At 23.5% G+C, this 23407-nt stretch overlaps 1 protein-coding gene across 15 annotated transcripts in view; it reads right to left on the reverse strand.

Annotated features, from left to right (window-relative positions):
- LOC107994112 (la-related protein 1B) overlaps positions 1-23407 on the reverse strand; it is a 30464-nt gene that overhangs the window by 1903 nt on the left and 5154 nt on the right. For 3 of the 15 annotated variants that reach the window (XR_009830243.1, XR_009830244.1, XR_009830242.1), the window contains exons 2-17: positions 18512-18585; positions 18103-18156; positions 17528-17696; positions 17302-17406; positions 16911-17065; positions 16585-16709; positions 16297-16486; positions 15389-15931; positions 14915-15072; positions 14233-14458; positions 14007-14174; positions 13568-13827; positions 13313-13473; positions 12728-12982; positions 12215-12348; positions 8510-11899 (exon numbers count right to left, since the gene is read on the reverse strand). Coding sequence is in view for 4 of the 15 variants with exons in the window: in XM_062076439.1 (XP_061932423.1) it covers positions 11405-11899; positions 12215-12348; positions 12728-12982; positions 13313-13473; positions 13568-13827; positions 14007-14174; positions 14233-14458; positions 14915-15072; positions 15389-15931; positions 16297-16486; positions 16585-16709; positions 16911-17065; positions 17302-17406; positions 17528-17696; positions 18103-18156; positions 18512-18585; positions 21349-21385 (3309 nt within the window). In the remaining 11 variants the exon portion in view is untranslated. Of the gene's footprint in view, positions 1-174; positions 11900-12214; positions 12349-12727; positions 12983-13312; positions 13474-13567; positions 13828-14006; positions 14175-14232; positions 14459-14914; positions 15073-15388; positions 15932-16296; positions 16487-16584; positions 16710-16910; positions 17066-17301; positions 17407-17527; positions 17697-18102; positions 18157-18511; positions 18586-21348; positions 21438-21997; positions 22367-23407 lie in introns of those variants that run through there. The other 12 variants (XM_062076437.1, XM_062076436.1, XR_009830249.1 and 9 more) reach the window with 11 other exon arrangements.

A 23407-nucleotide genomic window follows, 5' to 3' on the forward strand; every position in this document is an offset into this window, starting at 1 on the left:
TTTAAAAATATATAATGTTTGAATAAAAAAAATATGTATAATATATAAAAAAACTAAAAAGAAAAAGATTCCAAAGCTCAAGATATTAAAATATTAAATTTATTATGTATTATATTACTGCAAATTATATTAGGTTAATATATGAACAATATATAATAAATAAAAAAACACGAATTGTTGTTTTGCAGCTTGCTTTTTTTTGTTCTTTTTTTTTATTATTATTATTGTTATTATTACTTAATGCATTCACAAACATTGTATCTTTCTATGCATACAAGATTTAGAGATCGTTCACACGATTGCTCATATCATCACTTCTTACAATTCAATACTCATATTTCTAGGCAATGTATTACAACTACAATATGTAAATTATATATAATATATATATGTTTATATTTTTTTTTTCATTTTATTTCCTCTATCTTTCTTTCATTGATTCATACATATCTCCTATCATACACACATATATGTAACTTACACACAACGTACATCTCTTTACCTTTTTTCATATAATAATATCTCATATAATATATTTATATGTTATATATATATATATATCATATATATCATATATATATATATATATATCATATTTACATGATTGATATTTTTTTGTTTTGACAGTATTCTGATTTATCAGGGTATTATGCAAAATCATTGTCATAGCTCAAATTGTAAGAAAATGCAATCTACATCATTTACGTGTACTAATATTATAGTTAAATTTAAAAAAATACATGAATTATTTTGGATGAACAAAAAAACCTGGTCCATAGATTTTCTCCAAACTGCTTATGTATCGATCATTTTCTAACTGCTTCTACCATCTTGCAAATCTTCCCATCAACACTAAAACATAACCTACTTTTTTCTTTTTCTTATTTTTTTTAAAATTATATATTTAATTCGTCGTTAGGGATAAAAACGATCAATATTCTCCTAATTACATATGTCTTTTTTTAAATAATTTTTTTGTTATATATATTAACCTTCCATTTTTTATCAGTTCTTCTTTGGAGGTTATAAAATTTAGATAAAATTCTTGTTCAATACATTCCTTTTATCCAACATATTATTTTATTTTACTTTTTCTTTTTTTCTTTTTTAGCCAATTTTAATTATTATTTCCTTATCGAATATTTTATCATGTATAGTCGTGTAGAACAATTTACATAATTTCTTTCTTTTTTTTTTTCATAGAGATATTTTTTTTTCATAGATATTAAAAAATGGCGCTTGATAATTGGTCAATAATTAAAATCAATAAATAAAATAATATGAATATTAAGATGAATATGGTACACTTTTCTTCAATTTATTGCATTCATTTCCATTTTTTTCTTTCTTTATTATTTTTATTTAAATATTTTCGAATATATAATGTATAATTCTTATATAATTTAGTTTCGTATTTTGATTTACATTGATTCTCTAGTGAATTAATTCCCTAGAAAATGATCAATCGATTATTGAATAATTAATTTTCTAAGGAATGATTTATCACAATTAAATTTCTAATGAATAATTCATCAATTCATCAATTGTTTATTTATTATTTTTCTCACAAAAATAATTGTAAAATTAATTATGATATAAAAATAAAATCGTTTCAAATTATAAAGTGAATTATTGTAAATATTCTATTTAAAACAAATTTCAAATATACATATTCTTTTTCAATTTATAGAAGCAGTGAAATAGGAAGAAAAATTACTTAGATGGAAGAAGTTGATTTAAATTTTGATTTGAACGGAATAAAAGTTCCGAAATGTTTCTAGAAATGCAAATAAATATACAATATAAACAAAGTTTTTTTTTATCGATAAATAAAAAACTTTTGTCAATCACTTTTAAAACCGATTAATGCTTCTAAATATTGTTAATACACCAAAGATTAACTGTCACTTTTAAAGATGAATTTTGCAAAAAGATTTTTACATAATCCTGATGAGCTAACCTTAAATCTACAATTATAAGTATAACATGCTAACAATAATTTTTTTTTCATTTTAGTAATTTTTTTTTTCAATCGATTACAATTACACAATCGAAGTTAATGAAAAAAACCTGAAGGATGAGGTATAAACCAAAAGATCTATAATTACACTATATATACATGTACAAATACGAGAGTTTAATTGAGAGATCAAGCTAGAAAACGAAAACAAAAAAAAAAAAGAAAAAAAGATAAGTCGTTATAAAGTTAATCTTGGCATAAAATAAAAGGTACGTTTTATAAAACAATTTTTTTTTTCAATCTCAACACTCTTTCTGACTTGAATTTATATGTAATCTGTATAGTTTAGCATAAATCTTATCGTAGAATTTTTTTTTTTTTAATCAGCAATATACACATATTTTATATATAGAATATCCTATATATTCTATATATGGAATATAATATGTGTATACATATAAGTAACATAAGAATTTGCAATAAATATAGTGCATTTTTTTTTCTTTGAACCCTTTACAACAGAATATCTGCTGGGTGACACGGATCTAAGGACTTCCAGTAAAAATTATTTACAATATTCTATAAGATCGTCGTTCATGTTAACAAAAAAAAATATTCTTTTCTTTTGTAATGATTCAAGAAATTAATTTATTTTTCAACTAGTTTAATCCTCTGTCGTATTTTATTTTTTATCTACTGTGAAGTTTTTTATGCTCAATTTCATTTTAGAAATTAATCATAAATAACAATAAAAAAAAATAGAATAGAATAAAATTATAATATGACTTTTATATATATAAAAAATATTAGTGAATATTATTCTCTTATTACATGTTAATGCCATTCTCGAGTTTCTGAACGTTATACGTAAAGAAAATATGCTTCCGTAACTTCCATGAATATACATTGAAGGAAAGACTAATCGTTTTGAATCATGAACTTTAATGGTGGCCTGAGTCTTATATATATTCTTCTACAAGTGTATTTATATCTCTTAGCGATATAATCGTACTGATCTTAACCAAACATTCTATTTATGATAATTATCATTAAGCAATTGTAATCAACTATTATGTTTTCATTGAGAAACGAATAAAATTTAAATTACGAGAAATTAAACAAATTAATATTAAAAAATTATGTAAAATCATCTTTCGAATATAATTAAAATTTGGTAAAGAATTAGAAAAATATCATTTCAAATTGTTGTATATATAATGAAATGAATATCATGATCATTTTTTATAACTATGTTGTACAACAAATTAAAATTACAGTCATCGAGTATATATACACAATTTCCTTCATCAACAAATCATGCTTAAATATTAAAACAACAAAATAACAATAACAAAAAAAATATTCATGATATAAATATTACTTAACATCAAAATAACAAATGTTTTATATCAAGTTACTTAAATGTATAATTACGACAGAGGAATGAAATTCAACAAGAACGACAATCGAATCTTAGCAATAATTATCGTTACCCCTAACCTTAAAATTCGATTAAATCTATCATGATTTTTCTCCTTCTTGTAGCGATACGTTTTTTTTATTTTTTTTATTATTTTTTTCTTAATTAAAATTGAATCACTCGCTTAAAACCTAATTTTAGTTTATTAATTCTAAAGCCATTTTGTATGAAATGGCAAAATAGAGACCATGAACACGTTCTACGTACGCAAGATATTTGCCATTTGATAAACTTCGTTTATCTTTCTTCGTGTACATTTTTCTTTTTCTGGCACCAATTTTTTCTATTATTCAATTTTATTCTTAATCCCTCTCTTTATGCAAACCGTTCGTTCGAGATTGTTGTATTTACTGTTTTTTTTTATTTTTATTAATTTCTTTTTCTCATTATCATGAATTTGAATTTTTTATCAAATATCTTATCATGATCTCGACAGTGATGTCAAATGATTTGTCACATTACGAAATTTATCGTGAAATGAATCAACTTAAAGCTGCAACAAACATTCGAAACAAAATGGATATTAACTAATTGTCAAAAATTGTTAATATTATATTAATGTTTCAATTTTAAAAAGGAATACAAAGATTTTTTTCTCTAAGTGAAAAAATATGAAATATATATATTTAAAATATTTAACTTTTGAAAATTTAATTTAGTAAATTATCAGTAATTTAAAATAAAGTAAGAAATAAGATTTAAATTTATTAAATTTTTCGTTAGTAAATTATTTCACTTTTTAAATTCATGATTAAAATCTATTCTAAATCTTTTCATTGGAAACAAAAATAAAAGTTATAGATGTAGGAAAATTAATAAACGTAACACGTATTGTGTACGTAACAATACAAAAGAGATATAGTTACGGAATTAATATAGCAATATCAAAAAATTATATCGGCAAAATTGTATATTTTTGTATTATAGGTATTGCCCATATTTGAGAATATAAACATACTCTTCATAACATTCATTCATAAATTAAGCCATTCTACATCTTGAATTGCTTCTTGTATATGTAAATAATATCGATAATTTATATTTATGTATACAAATTTTTATGTAAATTGTTCATTAAGATAATAAAATACGAATATAGAGAAGATAGAGTTCTGAGGAAAAAAAAATATTTGCTAAATATAATATTTTTAGAACAATATTACAAGAAACAATTCTAAGATTGCATAATTTTAAAGAAATCAAATTACTTATCTCTCCCTGTTTCGACTCTGGAATTAATAATTTGAATGTCTAATTGATTTTATAATCACGTTACATCATATACCGCCTATACTTTGCTCGCTCTTTTTGATTCCACTTATGTGATGCTCTCTAAATCGTTACTTATAAGTTTTGATGAGATACATTGACATAATATAAATTATATCATCGCGATTTTTATATTTATATTAATAGCTAATGATTCGAGTCTATGCTTACATTAATACTTAGAAGATCATCGCAAAGATTATTATGCAACCGAATTCTTTTTTAATGCACAATTTTCAAGATAAATTATAAATATAATTAAAATAAAATTTTTTGTAAACGGTATCATTTATAAATGAATTCTGAAACTTTTAAAATATATCTTGATTTTTATACTTTATTAATTAAGTACGAATTATAGAAAATCGGATCAAAATAAACTGGGCGAGAATTAAAGAATACTGACTAAGTGTTATAAAAAAAAAAAAAATAATAATATTAATAATAATAAAAGACATAAATCGAGCTTTTTCAAGAATGTCTATAATATGTATATAATCGTAAACAAATATTTTTTTTTGCATTATAAATTCTGTCTTCTAATAAATATAAAAAAATTCTACAGTTATCTTTAACACATTCTTAAAAAAATTTCTGAAAGATATTTTTTTTATCAGGTGTAATCAATGCAATTCTTCTAAAAGGAATAACATAACCTCTCAGGTGCTTTAATGCGTTTCCAATATATTCATAGCATGTATTGTAATGTTAATTCGAACGGACATAGGAACTCTAAAATGATCACCGCTCTCCAAAGACGAGCAACGCACGTTTTTATTTTGTAATTAGTACGAGGTCAAGATTTTCAAAAAATCGACGCACATCTCATTATATAACTTGTACAATCACATATATATTTTCTAATTATAATTGAATTAAAAAGTTAATAAATATTCATTTAAATATATTCTCAATAATTGAATTGAAGTTCATTGATTTATAATCAAAATGTAAAGATAAATATCATCGAGATGTAAAACAAATTATAAATAATTGAAAAGCAGATTATAACAAATCAATTGAGGATTAATTTCTTTTTTTTTGAAATTTAGATATGACAAAGAATCAAAAGGAAACGATGAGAGGAAGAAACAGAATATATAGAAAACATGCAAAGAACATATTATACTTCATATTATATCTCGTATTATTATTAATAAAAGATTATATATAAATAAATTACTTCGTTGTTATATTATCTGATATGATTGTAATTTCTTGAATTTTCTCATTATATAATATTTCTCGAATCAATATACCAATCAATGTATACCTATTTCTGCTGCATTTTCATCTCGGTCCCTCTCAAAGTATCCTAATGACAATTTGCTTTATTCTAATTTCATAAATTGCCAAATTATTTTGGTTCAACAAGTACTATATTTATGTTAATTATATAATGTGATTAATCTGGGGAGTAGTTTATATGAAATAACAATAGAAATGTTCTAAATCTGTGTTAAAAAATGGAGAAAAAAAAAACGATTAACAAAATAAAACAAAACAAAAAGAACAAAGTGTTAAATATACAAAAATATAACTCTTGGATGAATTCATGAATTCTTATGGATATGCAGAAAAACTTTAAAAAGATATCTTCTTAATATATCCTTCGAGAATAAAAAAAAAATATTCGAGTACAAATATTAATAGATATTCATTTAAAAAATGGCGAATTCATAAGATACAGATACTGTAAAGGAAGATTATTCGATTTTGTGTGCAAGGCACGAATAATAGGAAGGAATATTTGCCAACAATTCACTAGTTTTGCTATAAAAGATTTAAATTGTTTCGTGATACAGGTTTTCCTCCAATTATTACAATTTTACAAATATAAAATTGTACGATAATTATTATGATATAAAAAATAAGATAAAAAAAAAAAATTTTTTTTTACATCTTGTTCATTATTTTTGCAAAAACAATATTTACGATTACGTTGACTCAATGCGTGACTAGTACATTAAAAGACAAGAACGGATTTGTAGAGTTTCCAGGCACTTGTATGGAAATTCAATATCGACTTTTTAATTCTTTTTCTATAAACCAAAAATTGTCAACAAGGAATCAAAACAGTAAATATTAGCAGAATGTTACCCGTTTGTATTTATAAATATTATTTTTTATAAATGATCAAATTTATGCTCTTAAATAATATAATTAGTTTGACTATGCTTTATTAATATTATGTATTGGAATTTGATTTAATAGATACCAACTTCAACCAATTTTGTTTATCTTTAAAATTTTTTTTACTTAATTTGACTAACACGTTATTATAAGTGCTTAATTATAATTTCTATGTATCCTATTAAGCGCCTAACGTTTTATACAATATATAATATACCCTATACAGAATATATACCAGAATAAGTGGTGATTAATATAAACGGCGATGATTAAAAAGATTTTTAAAAGAAAAGACATAACATTCTTTCATTAAAAAATTCATTTTTATGAAAATCAGATTTGAATATTTGACGAATAAATGTGTACGTCATAATATACATAATATAGTGTGTACATAATATAGTGAATGCAATTATCAACTACTCCTATTTAAAATTTGATTTTTTTTAAAAAGAAGCATCAAAGTATCAAAAAAAAAAAAATTTAATTCTACATTTTTATTTTAATTTACTTTTTTTGTTAAATAATTTTTTAGTAGATTATATTATTCAGGAATAAAACGTATACTCGACAAATTTTCAAAATTGATTTTTTTTGGAAACAAAATCTAAAAAAAAAAATTATTTTACATATATTCTATTTGTAGAATATCCCTGCCCAGTTATATTATATCACTATTCAGTCGGGAGTTAAGTGCACATGTACTCGAGAAATTTCCAATGTCGATTTTCTCGGAAATTCTCGATTCTGAATCTTCAGAGGCCTCAAAAAAAAGTTTATCTACATATTCATATAGGCCTATTTATATAATCGCATTAGCTGATCACAATTCAGTTTCATGATCGGTATCAAAATAGAGTTAAATCAAAAAATTCTGAGTATGTTTTTTTTTTCAATGAAATATGAATTTGACAAGAAATTGATAAAAACATGATATTACTCCACTCTAATATAAATAATGATGGTCAACTAACGCAACATTTATATATTTGGATATTCAAATTAAATAATATAAATATAATGGTAGACACATTAAATTCAAAAGCAATAAATTATTCTCTTACAATTTGCACCTTGAATACAGAATGATTTTTTTACTAGGGGCTCCAAAAGCAGTGCCACAGATTTGTCTTTATTTCGATAAATATATGCAAACATTACTATGCTGTGTAATATATAACTATGTCATATTATGTCATATAATATATGTGATTTGGCAATTGTTTTTTTATTATAACATAAGTTCATGTTGAGATGTGTGTAAAAAATAAAAACAAAATTATGTTATCAGCAACACTGTCTTTGGATGTTCTAGCGGAAGAATTATATATTCTTTAGAAGAGCAAAAGTATCTTGCCCATATTTTGAAATTAATGAAAAAATTATTAAGCTTCTTACAGATTTGTTTCATGCTCATATCGTCGCTTTGTATTATAAAATTTCTCAAATACAAGAATTAACCGGATTATCAAGAAAGAAAATTGTATGTGTCTGAGAAAATTGATCGGGAAGAATCAATTAACGAATAAATCGGTTTAGTATCATGCACATTAGTCAAAACTGTATACATTTCTACAAATAGAGTTAGTACTTTAGTCATTAAGTTTATTATAGCGAGCACAACATAGTGAGGAATACCGAGTGGAATATGCGAGCAAACTACTCACCAAAGTTGAAATAAATTAGATATTCGATTACTGAGCGAAAATCTCATCGTCACAATAATAGAATTAGTAGCCATACGGAATAGAGAGCACCATGCGGAGAATCAGCGAACGACTTTTAATCACCATGAAACAAAAAATCACGAGTCACGTGATAAATTGCCAAAATATGTGTACGACCAATAAATATATTTTTCTTATTATTATTAAATTTAAAATTTTCTTTATCTGTCCTTAACATTTTTTTCTGATTATTTGAATAGTTTTTTATATTTAATATTCAATAAAATTTTATATAGTTTCATTAAGAGTTTTGTTTGAAGAAAATTATTTTTTTTTGATCGACAAAAACCTAATTTTTAAATATTTTTTTGCGCAATCATAATATTAATACTTTTATTAATATTTGATGATTAATTATTAATTTTAGATCAAAAATGATAGTCGATTAATCATAAAAAATTAATTGTTTGTCAGGAATGTTAAAGCATTAAAAAACAAATAGATAATAATTTCGTTTTATCTCTGTTTTCGGCAATAAAGTAAAAAGTATGATGAATATTTATAAATGAATTTTTTAATTGCTACATTTTCTAAATTTATAAAAAGATATAAAGATATAAAGAAGATTAAAGAAATTGAACCATAGAGCAAATATAACTAATAAATGAAATTCATTAAAAAAATAAAAAAAAAATTTTTAATATAGAAATTAATATAAAAAGAGTAGCAATTAGAATATTTGATTAATAAAATTGAATTTCAATTTTTGATAATAGAAATAAAATAAGATAAAATAATTTATGTTTGGAACTAACAAGAATTTTTACTATAAAAATGTTATCCATTTGTTTCTTTTATTATTGTACCTCTATATCGTATGACCATTGCGTTAATATGGACGGGCATGCGTTTCACCATACATATGAAAATTACAAAAGTATGAACATAGATTAATCGGCTATTTCTGAATTTTTTGTCATTACAACAGAGAAATATCTATATAGCTGAACCTATTTGGACGGACAGCATTTCATTATCTGTTGCTTTTTTATTTTTGCTGTGAATATCTATATTTTACTCCGCATATGGATAAGTCCGTTTTGATACGAATATGTACTAATGATACGGATAGAAAATTACATTGTATCATATCATTAAATAATATTTGATATGGTATATATAAAAGAAACAAATAAATATCCATCTTCATAGTGATGTCGTTATTATTTTTACTATTACTATTTTCTCCATAATTCTTCAAACATTCTCCATAACATTGAGATAAATTGAAAATTAATAAACTTACATGTATCTTATTAAAGGAACAACCTTTATAAATTTCTATACATAAAATATAATATTGTCCATCGGCTACGAATTGAATATCCTTCATATGTTCATATGACATTTACAATGGTAATAATTACATTTTTGTTTTCAATTTAATTCATATGAAATTGCTTTAAGAAATTTTTAATTGATTCAACACTTGATTTAATTTATTAAGCATCGAAATTATTTAAGTTTCAATTAGTATTACTAGATAATCAAACATGTAACACAATTTGTCAAAAAACTATTTATCTATATTAAGCTAAGCTTTTCATATAATTAAACACTTGATAAATTATAAAAAAAAGTTAGAGAGATAATTCTCAATATTTAGAATCATAAGTAATAAAATATAGGTACGTGATGTTCTTACCAAATTAAAACAAAAAAATATTTTAAAAATTTTATACATTTTGTATTCTCTGTCTTGAAATTGATATGAATGCGATTCAAAAGTCAAATTTTTGATAAATATCGATGATGAAAACGATATATAATTCATTTTTAAAGAAATTACTTTTAACGAGACAAATTATATTATGTTAAAAATAATAACTTATAATGAAATAAACAAATGAATCAAATATATTCGCCGATTATTCATATTAATTTGAAATCAAATTAGTTTCTTCTATTAATAAAGGACGAAGAAACATGTCCTGATAATTCATAATCCAAAAATCAGATTTTGAGATTCAACGTGCATTAAATATTTTGTCTTGTTGAATTTAATAATTGAAGATAGAATGAACAAATTTATACTGATAACTATTTCTTACTATCCTCTAAATTGAAGTTTTAATTTTATATCATATAGTTTATCTATAAATGATTCTTCTATGAATGAAGACATAATAATTCGAGCAATGATAAAATAAGAAAGAACATTTTCTCGATTTCAACTTTTTCGATAATAATGTCGTCATAAATGTATACATTGTACACTTTAAAAACCTATAACTTCTTTTTCTTTCCAAATGGAAAAATTCATTTGAATAAATTGTTTTCAATGAATATGCGAATATACGAATTCATTGATATTATGAAATGTTATCGTGTCTGTATTCTCCAGATGTGCTCATTCAATCTGGATGGCCTTTTTTTCTTTGCTGCTACAATTTTAGCAAGTATCCTAATGGATGAACTGAGCAGAGTTTAATCTGAGTTTAATATATTCCTGATATAAGTAAGAATAATTGAATATATGTATATCCGTAAATACAACCTTAACGAACTACCTTAAAAACAGCTCGATGAACTTCTCTTAGAGACGAAGGAAATCTCCCACCTTCGTTTATAGCGTCACATACAGTTTCATTATTCTTCCCTAACGATCTTCAACAAAGTTAAAATTGCGCTGATCAGTTCATCTTTTTATATACAGAATTTTGTGCTTATTCTTTTACACATTCTAGAACACTGTGACCTTCTGTATTATTTTTCAAACGAAATATTCCCTTTCCTTAGAACAAGTATTATTCCTATCCCAGGACCAACGCACTTATTCATTTTAGCAAATCGAGTAAGTGCTTATGCACTTACCCTTCGGTTTTCAAGCTGATCTCATTTTTGAGAAATTGACGTACTATCCGTTTTGATTGTAACCGACTTCATCTGCTCGAATTTCGAAGTCATCTGCAAACGATCTCTATTTTGAGATTTGCTGTTCACTTCCTGAGGCTTTGTACAAGAGCCAGAATTTTGTCTGCTTCGTGATTGCTGTTGTTTATTTAAATCTCGTTGACTATTCGAGAAAGAGGAAGCAATGTCGTTCCGTCTTCTAGAATGGGCTAATCGTCCAGATCCGAACGAACCAGCTCTGTTACGAAATTGTGAAAGATTCACTGATTCCACCCGAGATTTTTGCGCAATAGGATTGTTTTCAGAACTCGAGATTGGCAGTGTTACGGTACTGGAACCGCCAGATAATCGACGAACTCTATTGGTGGACGAAATATCACCATCACCTGCACTTTCGGACACACTTCTGTTTCGTCTTTTCGCAGCCTGAGATCGTGAATTTGCAGCAAATGCTTGTAGCATTTCATTTATTTGAGGCTGTAAAAATAAAAGAAATATATATTTACAACATACAATGATAATGCTTACAACATAACATAAACTTTGAACATAGTTTTTCTTATAATTTTTTTTTTTTAAATATTGAATTATATTAATTTGTATCTCATTTTTTATATTTTATCTCAAATATTATCTTGTGCTGAATTCATAACATTTTGATTTTATTTTATATATAATTACACATGAACGAAAATAGTAAACATTTTTCTTTTCAATTAAATTTTAACTTGATTGAATTATGATAATGTTATAATGTACATAAAATATGTAATTTATGTTTAATTATATTACCTCAACTACTCTAAAGTCTTCAATGCTCTTAAACTTGGATAAATACTCCTGTAATTTAGGATCTACCTGAAGTTGATCAGAATGTTTATAATACTTTAAGAACGCCCAGAATTTTTCTAAGCCATATAGTTGACCTAAAATACAATATAAAATGTTAATACTAAATAACTTATTACTAACTTATATTATTGAATAATATTAATAAGTGAATAGTGAAAATCATAATACTGAATAACTATTTTATTATATTAACACTAAATGTACCAATAGTCTATGTAGAAGACAAAATAAATTGTAAAACTGGTCATTTGATCATTCGTGATATGTAAATATTAATAAATAAATATTTGTTGCTATGATAAATACCACACACGAGACAAATCATTCTCGTGGTATCAACTGAACATTTCATTTATTATAGCACAATTTTACCGTTTAACTATTAAGGAAATTGAATAGTTAAACAACCTATGTGTGCATTAAATTTAATCTTAAACAAAGAAATTTACTAACCACTTTCGTAATCTTGTATCGTTTCGACTTGAAAATCTTTATAAAGATCATGTCTAAATCTTTTTTCCAAACCATAACTATAAAATCTAAAAAGACATTCCAAACCATATCGATAACCCTCTGAAGCATCTTCTTTGGCTACAGTTCTGAATTCTTCATACATAGTACGATTGAAATTCTCTCGTAAGAAGAATGACCAAAAACGGAAAAGTGTGTTCATTTCTTGAGATTGGCCGATTCCAAGTCTTTTGCGTTCTGAAATAATACAAACATGATTAAAATTTATATTCTTAAATTAATTACATTCTATATGCATATTTTATAATATTTTTTCAGATCCTCTTTTCTCTTCATAATTATTCCTCAGTCGGGAAAAGAAGACAAAAATAAAACAATTCATCATTATATATATATATATGTATTATCATATTAAAAATTAATTAAATTTTAGAATCTATTATAAATTACATCAATTCTTTTATTTGTAAGAATAATTCGTTTTAACTGTGGTCTATAATTTTTAAATAATTCTGTATATAATCTATCATAAGAAAATGAAAATTATAAATAAAAATTTATATTTACCTTTTAAACAACGCGAATGATATTTGTGATAGACCTGTTGCGTAAAACCATTCTCCTTCAAAAGAGCATGACTTGGATGATGAAAAGTAGGTAAAGATTGTGGTGCGCTTCCATAACTACTCGCAAGATAGCCTTCATTTGGACTTGTCCCAGCACTACTTCTATACAAATAAAATTCAAATTCAAATTTAAATTCGAATTTTCTATTTTTTGAAATTGTTAAATATGTAAAAATTTTTAATGATGTAAATTTACCCTGTAGAATATGTACGCGGTCGATGTTCTCGAACATCCATAATCCAACCAACATGATGCTCAACAGGAGGATTATTGCTATGCCGTGTCTTTCTTTTTCGCGGTGTCCTAGGATCGACCGAAGGTTCATCCTTTACTACCGCAAAGAAACGAGGAACTACTCCCCTTCTACCATTTCTACTATTTCTTGACTTATCATTCCAACGATTTTTATCTACACGACGATCTTTTCTTTCTTGAGTATCAACACTTGCTATTACCTATTGACATCATTATATATATACATTATATATAGTAATAGCTAAGAAATAGTATAAATAGTATAGCTAAGAAAATTTATATATAATTATAATTTTATCATATTGAAAAAATTACAATAATATGAACATTATAATAAAATTAAATATGAATATAGATAAAACAAATATAGATTATCAACCTGTGTTGGAAGTGAATGTGATACTTCCATATCTTCTATTGCAGATGGCGGAGGAGGAGGAACTTCTGGATTGGCTTTTTTAGGTGCTTTAGGAGCCATTTTCTCAAAATCTTCTTGACTAATGACATTGACAGTTTTATAGCTTCCAATTGACGATGAAGATCCATACTGTAGAGAATAAAATAACTAAAATATGAGAATATTTTAAAAAAATTTTTAAACTTACCCGTTGACCATCTTTTATCCATAAATCTTCTTCATAATAATACAATCCATCATTGATAGCTTGCTCAAGTTCTTGGGTCATTTTTACTCTAGTTGTCCAGTCACCGGTTCGATCATGACCCTCGTGTTTTGGAATACGCGTCGATATAGGCACCGTTGTTTGTGTAAAAATTAGAAGTTTATTAACATCTCTATCTGATAATTCATAATCTTCATCATCTTCAGACCTATAATATATTACATGTTAACTTTCATATATATATATATTCATATATAGAGTGATCTGAAAAAACGATGCAATAATTTAGAAGCATATATACTGAATAAAATATAAAAAAAAAATATTTAATATAAAAATCATCATTTGAAATAGATTTTTTAAGATTTTCAATAAAAATGTTAAATTTGTATTAAAATAAAAAAATATATAAAGTACTTTTTTAATAAAAAATATAAATCTATTTAAAATAAATATTTATTTTTATTTTAATTCCTTTCAAAAAAAATTCTTCAAAAGATATGGATATTATATACTTTTAAATTATATATTTCTTTTTTCAAATCACTCAATATATATATATATATATATACACACACACAACGCATAATATTGATACATAAAATCAAAGGATTGCTAAATTTTATATTATATTATAATTAAAAATAAATAAATAATAACAAACCATTCAGAAAATGCATTGTGCCGGCCAGTTGGTGGTGGTGTATCAAGTTCCTCGTCAAATTGAAAGTCTAATTCTTCTCTTTCTTCATTTTTAACGTTATCAACTTTCTCTTTTTCTTCGCTTTTCTCCTTATGTGATGGTTTCACCCTTCGCCTTACCTATTTTCATGAACTCAGTTATTACTTATTACTAATAGTAATAACTTGTTTGAAATAGATCCACAGTTTGTGTCGTAATTTTAATACATCGACGATTCGGGCAAATATTCTAATTTACTTAATTGGTAACAACGACATCCTATTACACCTTTGTTATAAATTCATTGTATTCTTTACATTTCTAGGTAAAAAAGTACAGTTCAATTTAAGATCTTGAATAACTTGTAAAAGTGGAAGTGTGTTTTTTCTGTGGATTAAAAAAACGCGAAAATTTAATTTCAATGTTGATACTAATAATACACGAAAAAAAAATTACCTCTTTCCAAACATTATTGGCCGATTGTGATTCTCCATTAATTTGCACTTTTGGTGCTGAACTTGGACTAGAACATTTGACCGTTGTAGACATTTCATCATCCGGTTTCGAGAATTCATTTCTCGAGAACAGTGATGAATCGTTACTCGGTGCTGGAATGATTTTCATTTCTTTTGACTGTTCTTCTGTCTTAATTTGTTCATTTTTACTATCAGCAATAGGTTCATTTTTTTCTGTCAGTTCATTCGGTATGAACTCCGGTACGTCTGGATTTAAACTGTCGCCTATTGACGAGGATATGCTTTCTGATTCACTGAGCCTTCCTATTGTTGGGATAATGTGGTTGGATTGAAGAATACGCGGAACTGGGGGAATAGGAATCGTTGATAAGGGTCTAGCAGCAGGGCAAAAATCTGATTCAGACGTGGAGGAGAGTATTACTTCGTTTTGAGACGGATTGGAAGTATTAGATGATTCCGAGAACACAGGATTTCCAGTTGCATCCAAGATAGGCCACTTCAAAGGATCTATTTTCGTTCTGACCTAATAAAATAACAATAATATTAGTTATTTTATTATTTTATTATAGAAATTTCTAAAATTTTTCAACAACCTCTCGATTTTTTAAAGAAATTTAATGTTATTTAATATTTTATGTATGATATTTTACAATAACTCTTATACCGATCAATTACTACGATATCAATAAACATATTTTCTAGATATAAACTTGTAAAGAGGCCTACTTTCAAACCCCATTCATTGAACTTAAATTAAGCTCGAATGGTGTCAGCGAATCCTCTTCCATTTTATTTAGCACAAATTTTTCATCAAATACATAAAAAATGTAGATGCATCTTAAATATGATTTGTGCATTATTAGAATTATGAAAATACATTTACTTTACCTTAAATCCATCAATTAATTCTAATTTATCAGATTCCATAATTGCTTCAATAACAAGTCCAACATCTGTCGTCAAAGTTTGTACACGATGGAAAGAAGCAATTAAAGTAATAGGTAAAAAGCCTTGTGAATCCATTTTACGACGCAAAAAAAAATCTCTTAAAAGATTTTCCTCACTAAAGTAATATTCTCTATAAAAATATGAATTATATGATAAAAAGAAATAAAATTTCACTTATATTTTATTATTTATTATTTAATGTTTAAATTTTTAATTCATTAAACTTACATTTGATTTCTTAAAAATTCTTTGAGTGTTGTTGTATTTATATTAATGAAATTTGTATTATTAAAATAAAACGTTCCCATGTAAGCCATCATATAATTAGGATCTAGAAGTCCAAATTTATGCATCTAAAAAATTATAATGATTAAAAATCTATCTAGAAATCTAATATTATTTTATTTTAAATCATTTAATATCAGGTCTACTTTCTTCTTTCATCAAAATATGTTATGAGAGATTCCCATCAAAATATTATCATCATTATTATTATTGACATTGTTTATTATTTTTATCATATATCAAATATTCATGAAAAAATAGTAAATTACCTGCATATAGACTTGATCATGCCTCTGTCTAAAACTACCGCGGTAGGCGCCTCGTCCACCTCGTCCTCCTCTTCCTCTGTAACTTCGTCCACCTCGTCCACCTCTTGTGATATATGCAGGTCTATCATGTTCTCTACTTCTATATGAATCTGTTTCTGTAAAAAGATACAATTTTAAATTTAATATTAATTTAATTTAATTTAATTTATATTATGACATTAATATGCAATTCTTAAAAATATAATAGATAGAAAATATGAATATAATAGATAGAAAATATAATAGAATAAAAATATAATAGATAGAAAATATGAATATAATAAAATAAAAATATGAATATAAGAATTATTTATAAAAAACAAATAATAAAGTACATAAATTTATTAAATACCTTCTCCATTCTTTTCTCTTTGATTGTGATACTTTGGAGAACGATCTCTTTTACTTCGGTTCTTTGTTATATCTATTTCTAATGGTACCCATTTTTGTTTATTTACTATAAATAACAAAAATATTAAAAATTTATTTTTTATAAATTTTTTATAATTAGAAGAAAATATATGACTTAGAATAATAAATTATTTATTTTTAGAATCAAACAAATTAATAATTATTACCTTTCTTTTTTTTTTCACTACCATCTATATGTTCTTCATTATCATCTTGACAATGGTTTTGTTCCTTATTTTCCTTTCCCCTACTTTCAATAGCACTACCACTACTTTCTTTACTATAATTTTGTTCAATTACACCATTTTGCTTTTGTACTGCCACGACTGTTTTCTTCTAAAATAAGAAAATATATTATTAGACAATATGTGATGAAAATAAATAAAACATATTCATTTTATTAAAAAATAAATAATTGTATAAATGTAATAAAATTTCACGGATAATAAATATGTCCGCAATGAGGCCACATTCAATTTTACTATAGCAAAATATCTACGCTCATAGATGTATAAGAGATTATATTCTATGAGTTCTAGCTTTTGCATAATTTATTTTTTATATTTTTGCAATAATAGATTGTTTGAAATATATAAAAATATAAATAATTTTATATTGATTAAATTAAATCTTTAATAAAATAAAACTATTAAAATTATAAAAATAAATTAATCAAATATTTTGAATATTAAAAAAATCATATTCAAAAAATTAAATTATTGAAAAAATAATTTTGACGCACCTCTCCCGAAGCTTCCAAGGTTGGCCAATCACCAATATCGGAGAAGTCGCTCGCCTATTAAATTCATAAACTAAATTTTAAATATAAGCAATATGTAAAAATTAACAAAGTTTTATAATGTTTCAAATTCATGGAAAAGAATGTTTTTATAAAATTATTATATTATACATTTATGATTACAGGTTATAAATAAACATATAATTTATATTACATATATATATTTCAAAAACGTATAATATTCTTTTCAAATATATATATAAATATTTATAATATATAATATAATATTTAATACTTTAATAATATATATATAATATTTAAGATGTTCATTAAATAGATAAAAAATAGAACATAATTCCAAGCATAAACCATGATTTTATCATTTCATTATAAAGTTAAAATCATGACTTACCTTTCGATTAAATTTTCTTCTATCTTTTGTGGCCGTCACAATAGTCGGATGATTTCCAGCGTTAATGCCATTTTCTAAAAAAAAAAAGAAAAAAGAAAAAAAAATGAAAGAAAAAAGAAAGAAAAAAAACAATAAAATACATCAGTGATAAAGTAATATTGAAGTAAATGTCAAAATTTTCAACTAAAAACAATTTCTTATCGAGTTATTTATCTATTCGAAAATTTTGTGACCTCAAATAACTACAGTTATTTAACATAACTAATATTTCCTAACTTTTTTAAATTAGTGGTTATTTCAAAGTTATTTCGAAACTTTTAGGTTTTTACAGTTTTCTCAATTTTTATAATAAAAATTTATATTTATATTCTATATTTATTTATAACAATATTTATTTATTGCATTAAATGATTCGATATATTTTTCACCATTATTTTTTTACGATTATAAATATTAATAAATATTAGATATATTTAATTAATAAAATTTCAATAAGATTTTCACGATACTGCTGAAATATCTTATGAAATATTGATTGAGAAATATTGATTTAGGAAGACTGTTTCATAAAATGTTTATATGTATATAATTGCCTTAAGAAAAATATTGAAAATATTTTAATAAAAAAAAAAGAAAAAAAAACATGATAATTTTTATTGATTTACTATTATTATAAAAAATTATTTAAATTAAATTATCCACTTTTTTTTATTTGTCATGTAATTATATAAAAGAAATATATACAATGTATCGGAAAACATAAATCATCATAATATGGAAATTGTACTTTCCATATTACTTACCATTATTAATTATATTAAAAACTTAAAAAGCTGTACATTTTTTATCTCTTTACTTGAAATTATTTAACAAAATATTTTCTTTCAAGTAAATGATTCTTTATATTTTTCTCATATATTTTTACAAATAATCTTCTTTTTAAATATAAATTTATTAATGCATCATTTGCATTTTATATATAATAATAAATAAAATGTTCCATAACATACTTAAACAAAGTTTGATATTATCTTCAATTTCCTTATTTTCTATAAATATAATTTTCTATAAATAAATGATGTATTGTACGTGTTAGAAGTGTACAAATCTCTTCTTAAAGTACAGCTCACGTTACGCAAGTGATACAACTGTAGATTTGCTTGTTGACCTGTTTTTTATTGAATCAATCTTTTATCGGCTATTTCGAAAATACAATTTCTACGAAAACGAAAGTATATAACTTCACACTTCGCATATCACATTCTGTTTTTCGTTCTACAATTCGATATTGTCGATAATTTCGATAATTTCGAAATGGAATAAGAATCATCTACGATTAATTTCGAATAAAACGTGGCATGTAATAAGTTACATATATATCTTGCACAATGAAACGTTAAAATAAACGTAACAGAATTTTAATTAGTTAATACTGAAAGATCGATAAAAGAAACAATATACATAGCTAAGAATTAAGAAGGATTGATAAAAATATAAGAAATCAAAGCAATAAAGACGTCGCGAAGGAAATATACTAATTTTATTAACTATATTAAATATTATAATTAATAACCAAAGTCAGTTATTAATGCGAATCACTTGATTTTTTCATTTAATCTACAAAATTACATGTAATCAATCAAACAGAATATTACAAATCGATAATATTCTATTGAAAGGAAGAAATTAAAAATTAGATTTTATAATAATATATTATCATTATAAATGTTCATTTCTTATAAAAAATATTTTTAATTTTTACCTATGTAAATATTGTATAAAAATTTATATATAAATTTCGTAATTCATTTTTCAAATTTTCAAAGTAATAATGATATAATAAATGATATAATAATAATAATAATAACATGTGACATAATAAATTATATCTACAATATCACTTTATATATAAAAAAAAATTTTTTATATTGATAAGCCAGTTATATAGAGCTCTAATAGAAACATAACCTAACACTTCAAGTTTAGATAATTCAAAAATGAAAAAAGTAATTGCATAAAAATAGTTATAAGATTATATATACATGTTTTTCTAGAGATTGAAATCTTTTAATATTTAAAGCATTAATTGTTAACTAAAATAACTATTTTAAAATTTTATCTTTTTAGCAGATTGACCTACCTCTAATTTATCTTGTCAAATTAATTTAAAAAAAAAAAATTCGTCAAAATTGTCAACATAAAAATAATAAACAATATATAATATATAAATAAAATATCTTTTATCCATAAAAGATCTTATATCCATATTGTAAAAATGTAAAGTTATAAAATTATTGATATTATTACATATTATATATTAATAATTTAATAAAAATTTACAAAAAGTGTCAAATTTAAAATTCTAAATTTTTAGAATTCAAAAATATATAGATAAAAATCAAAAATAAATTTATATAATAGAATATTTATAATACAATTTATAGAATAGAAAATTGTAGGAGTTAAATAAATAATGTTATCCTTAATAGATATATATATATATATGTTACTTCTGATGTAACATTTAAACTTTTCCGTACCGGATGTACGTGTATATTATCTCAGATATGACATTGTAATTTTACCACATTAAACATATGTTACATAAATAAAAAACAAAACATATAAAATTGTTCAATTTTTGAATATTTGTCTTTTCATTTTATGTTTTAAACAAATTATTTAAGAGATTTTTTTTTTATTTAAATAATTTTTTTGATTAAAATAAGTTTAAATCAAGTGATTTACGTTATGTTTGGATTCATTTATTATAAAAGAATTTTTTCATTATTCAATATTATCGTTAGTAACAATTTTCAAAATTAAGAAAAACTTACGTTGTATAGTATCAGTTTTATTTGCATTAATCTTCATTATGTATGGGTCTCTTCACGTAGGAAACAGCTTCGTTAGATATTAATATTCACTAAATGTTTTTTTAATAAATAAGGATTCTCATTAGAATACAGATAGCCATTAAAAAAGTGAGAAATTCTTTAAGAATTACAAAAAAAAATCACATAACACCTGAATTTAATAAATATAATAGCAATTGACCATTTAACATTATATTTCACTTCCAAAAAGACGCAACACGTATATTCATATTTTTTTTTATATAAATAAAATTATAAAAGAAAGAAAAAAAGAAAAGAAAAGATTTAGTTTACATGGCATTAATATAGGTTAGAATTGATAAATATAACGAAATAATTTGAAATGTTCCTATTGATTTTTATCTTCTTATATACATATAAAAGAAATTGATTAAAGAATTAATTAAAAAACTATATAGCTTTCATCATATGCCATGAATTTTATCTTTATAAAAAATAATAATTAAATATGAATAAAACATATAAATATGACATTGTAATTTTGTTGATGTTATTTCTAAAAGCAAAATAATACGTAATATTTTGTTTTTTCGAATCCGATAAAATGATGGACTTATTATATATGAACAATTAATTAGTTTTAACTTACGAAATATTATTATTTTCTATTTAAAAACAAGTATTTATACATTTTGCATAAATTTTGTTTTTCTTTTATTAAAAATTTCTTAATACTTTTTTCGAACAGTGAACACTAGAAAAAAATTCTTTTGACTAGAAATACAATGAAAATCCGCCGTTTTATATCTAAGTTGCAGTTCGAGAGTCAACACTGCACTGAACTCCTAGGCAAAAGGAGAGAATCAACGAAGGCTTACAGCGACAAAGTACAGTAAATACTAACAGCTGTTCGCTAATCTTGATATACAAATAGTATTAAATGCAATTTTCATCTCTTTTCAACCGGTTTTCTTTTTTCAATAATTTGAGAAAGTTTATTATTAAATAAATAGAACCATAATTAAAATTTATTTAATTTTTCAATAATTATTATGCATTACTAATAATGTATAATTACTAATAATTATCATATATATTATTTGAATAATGAAAAAATGATATTTGCAACATTTATTTTGTTTATGTATATATATATATATATACAATTACTTTGTTATAATGAAAACTCAAAGAAAATTAATAAAAAGATGTTATTAATGTTATTTTATTTATAATAATATCGGTTTTGCATGATAGTATTTCCAATTAAATTTTTTTATCTCATAAAATATACAAGAAAATCAATATTTTTTTACTGAAATGCTGTAACTAAGCAGGAAAGTTAATGGCAACCTATTTGTTTCAACTTGTTATATCGATAACTAGCTAACACAATAATACGCATACATAAGTTGTATAGCTTCCGCTCAATTCAATACATAAATTTATAGGAATTATGGATATCATATAAGGAGAATAGTTATAAAGATAAAGAAAAAATCGAATAAAGAAAATCTTTTTTGCTAGTTTTAATAACGAATCATTTAAAAAAATAATAAAAATATATCACATAAAGTTCAGTATAAAAATTACACGATTTTTTTTAAATGAACTTTTAATTTTAGATGAAAAAAAATATTAATTAACATTAAAAATAAATATTTAACAAAAAATTTCAAGATAAAAATTTCAAATTCATTATTTATTAACATTTTTGTTATTCATATGTATTTCATTATGTAACGAAAAAAGGAAATGATCTTGACATTGCGTTACAATTTTACTATTTATATTCTTATTTGACATAATATACATATGGTTGGAATTCATTGGACTTTACGATTCTACTTTTATTTTAAAGGTAGAAGGTCCACAACTTGGAACAGGTTTCCCTCTCACTACTCTCACTTTCTGCGACATATTTCAATGTAGATAGATAAAACATACAATGACCATAATTTTTCCTTGTAGATGTGAAATTATTACATCATTTACCTTATAATTTTTTTCACATTGTTTCGATCTGATAATAAATAAGTATATAAAAATAAATATTGGG

This window comes from Apis cerana, linkage group LG6 (assembly GCF_029169275.1).
Source record: "Apis cerana isolate GH-2021 linkage group LG6, AcerK_1.0, whole genome shotgun sequence".
NCBI lineage: Eukaryota > Metazoa > Arthropoda > Insecta > Hymenoptera > Apidae > Apis > Apis cerana.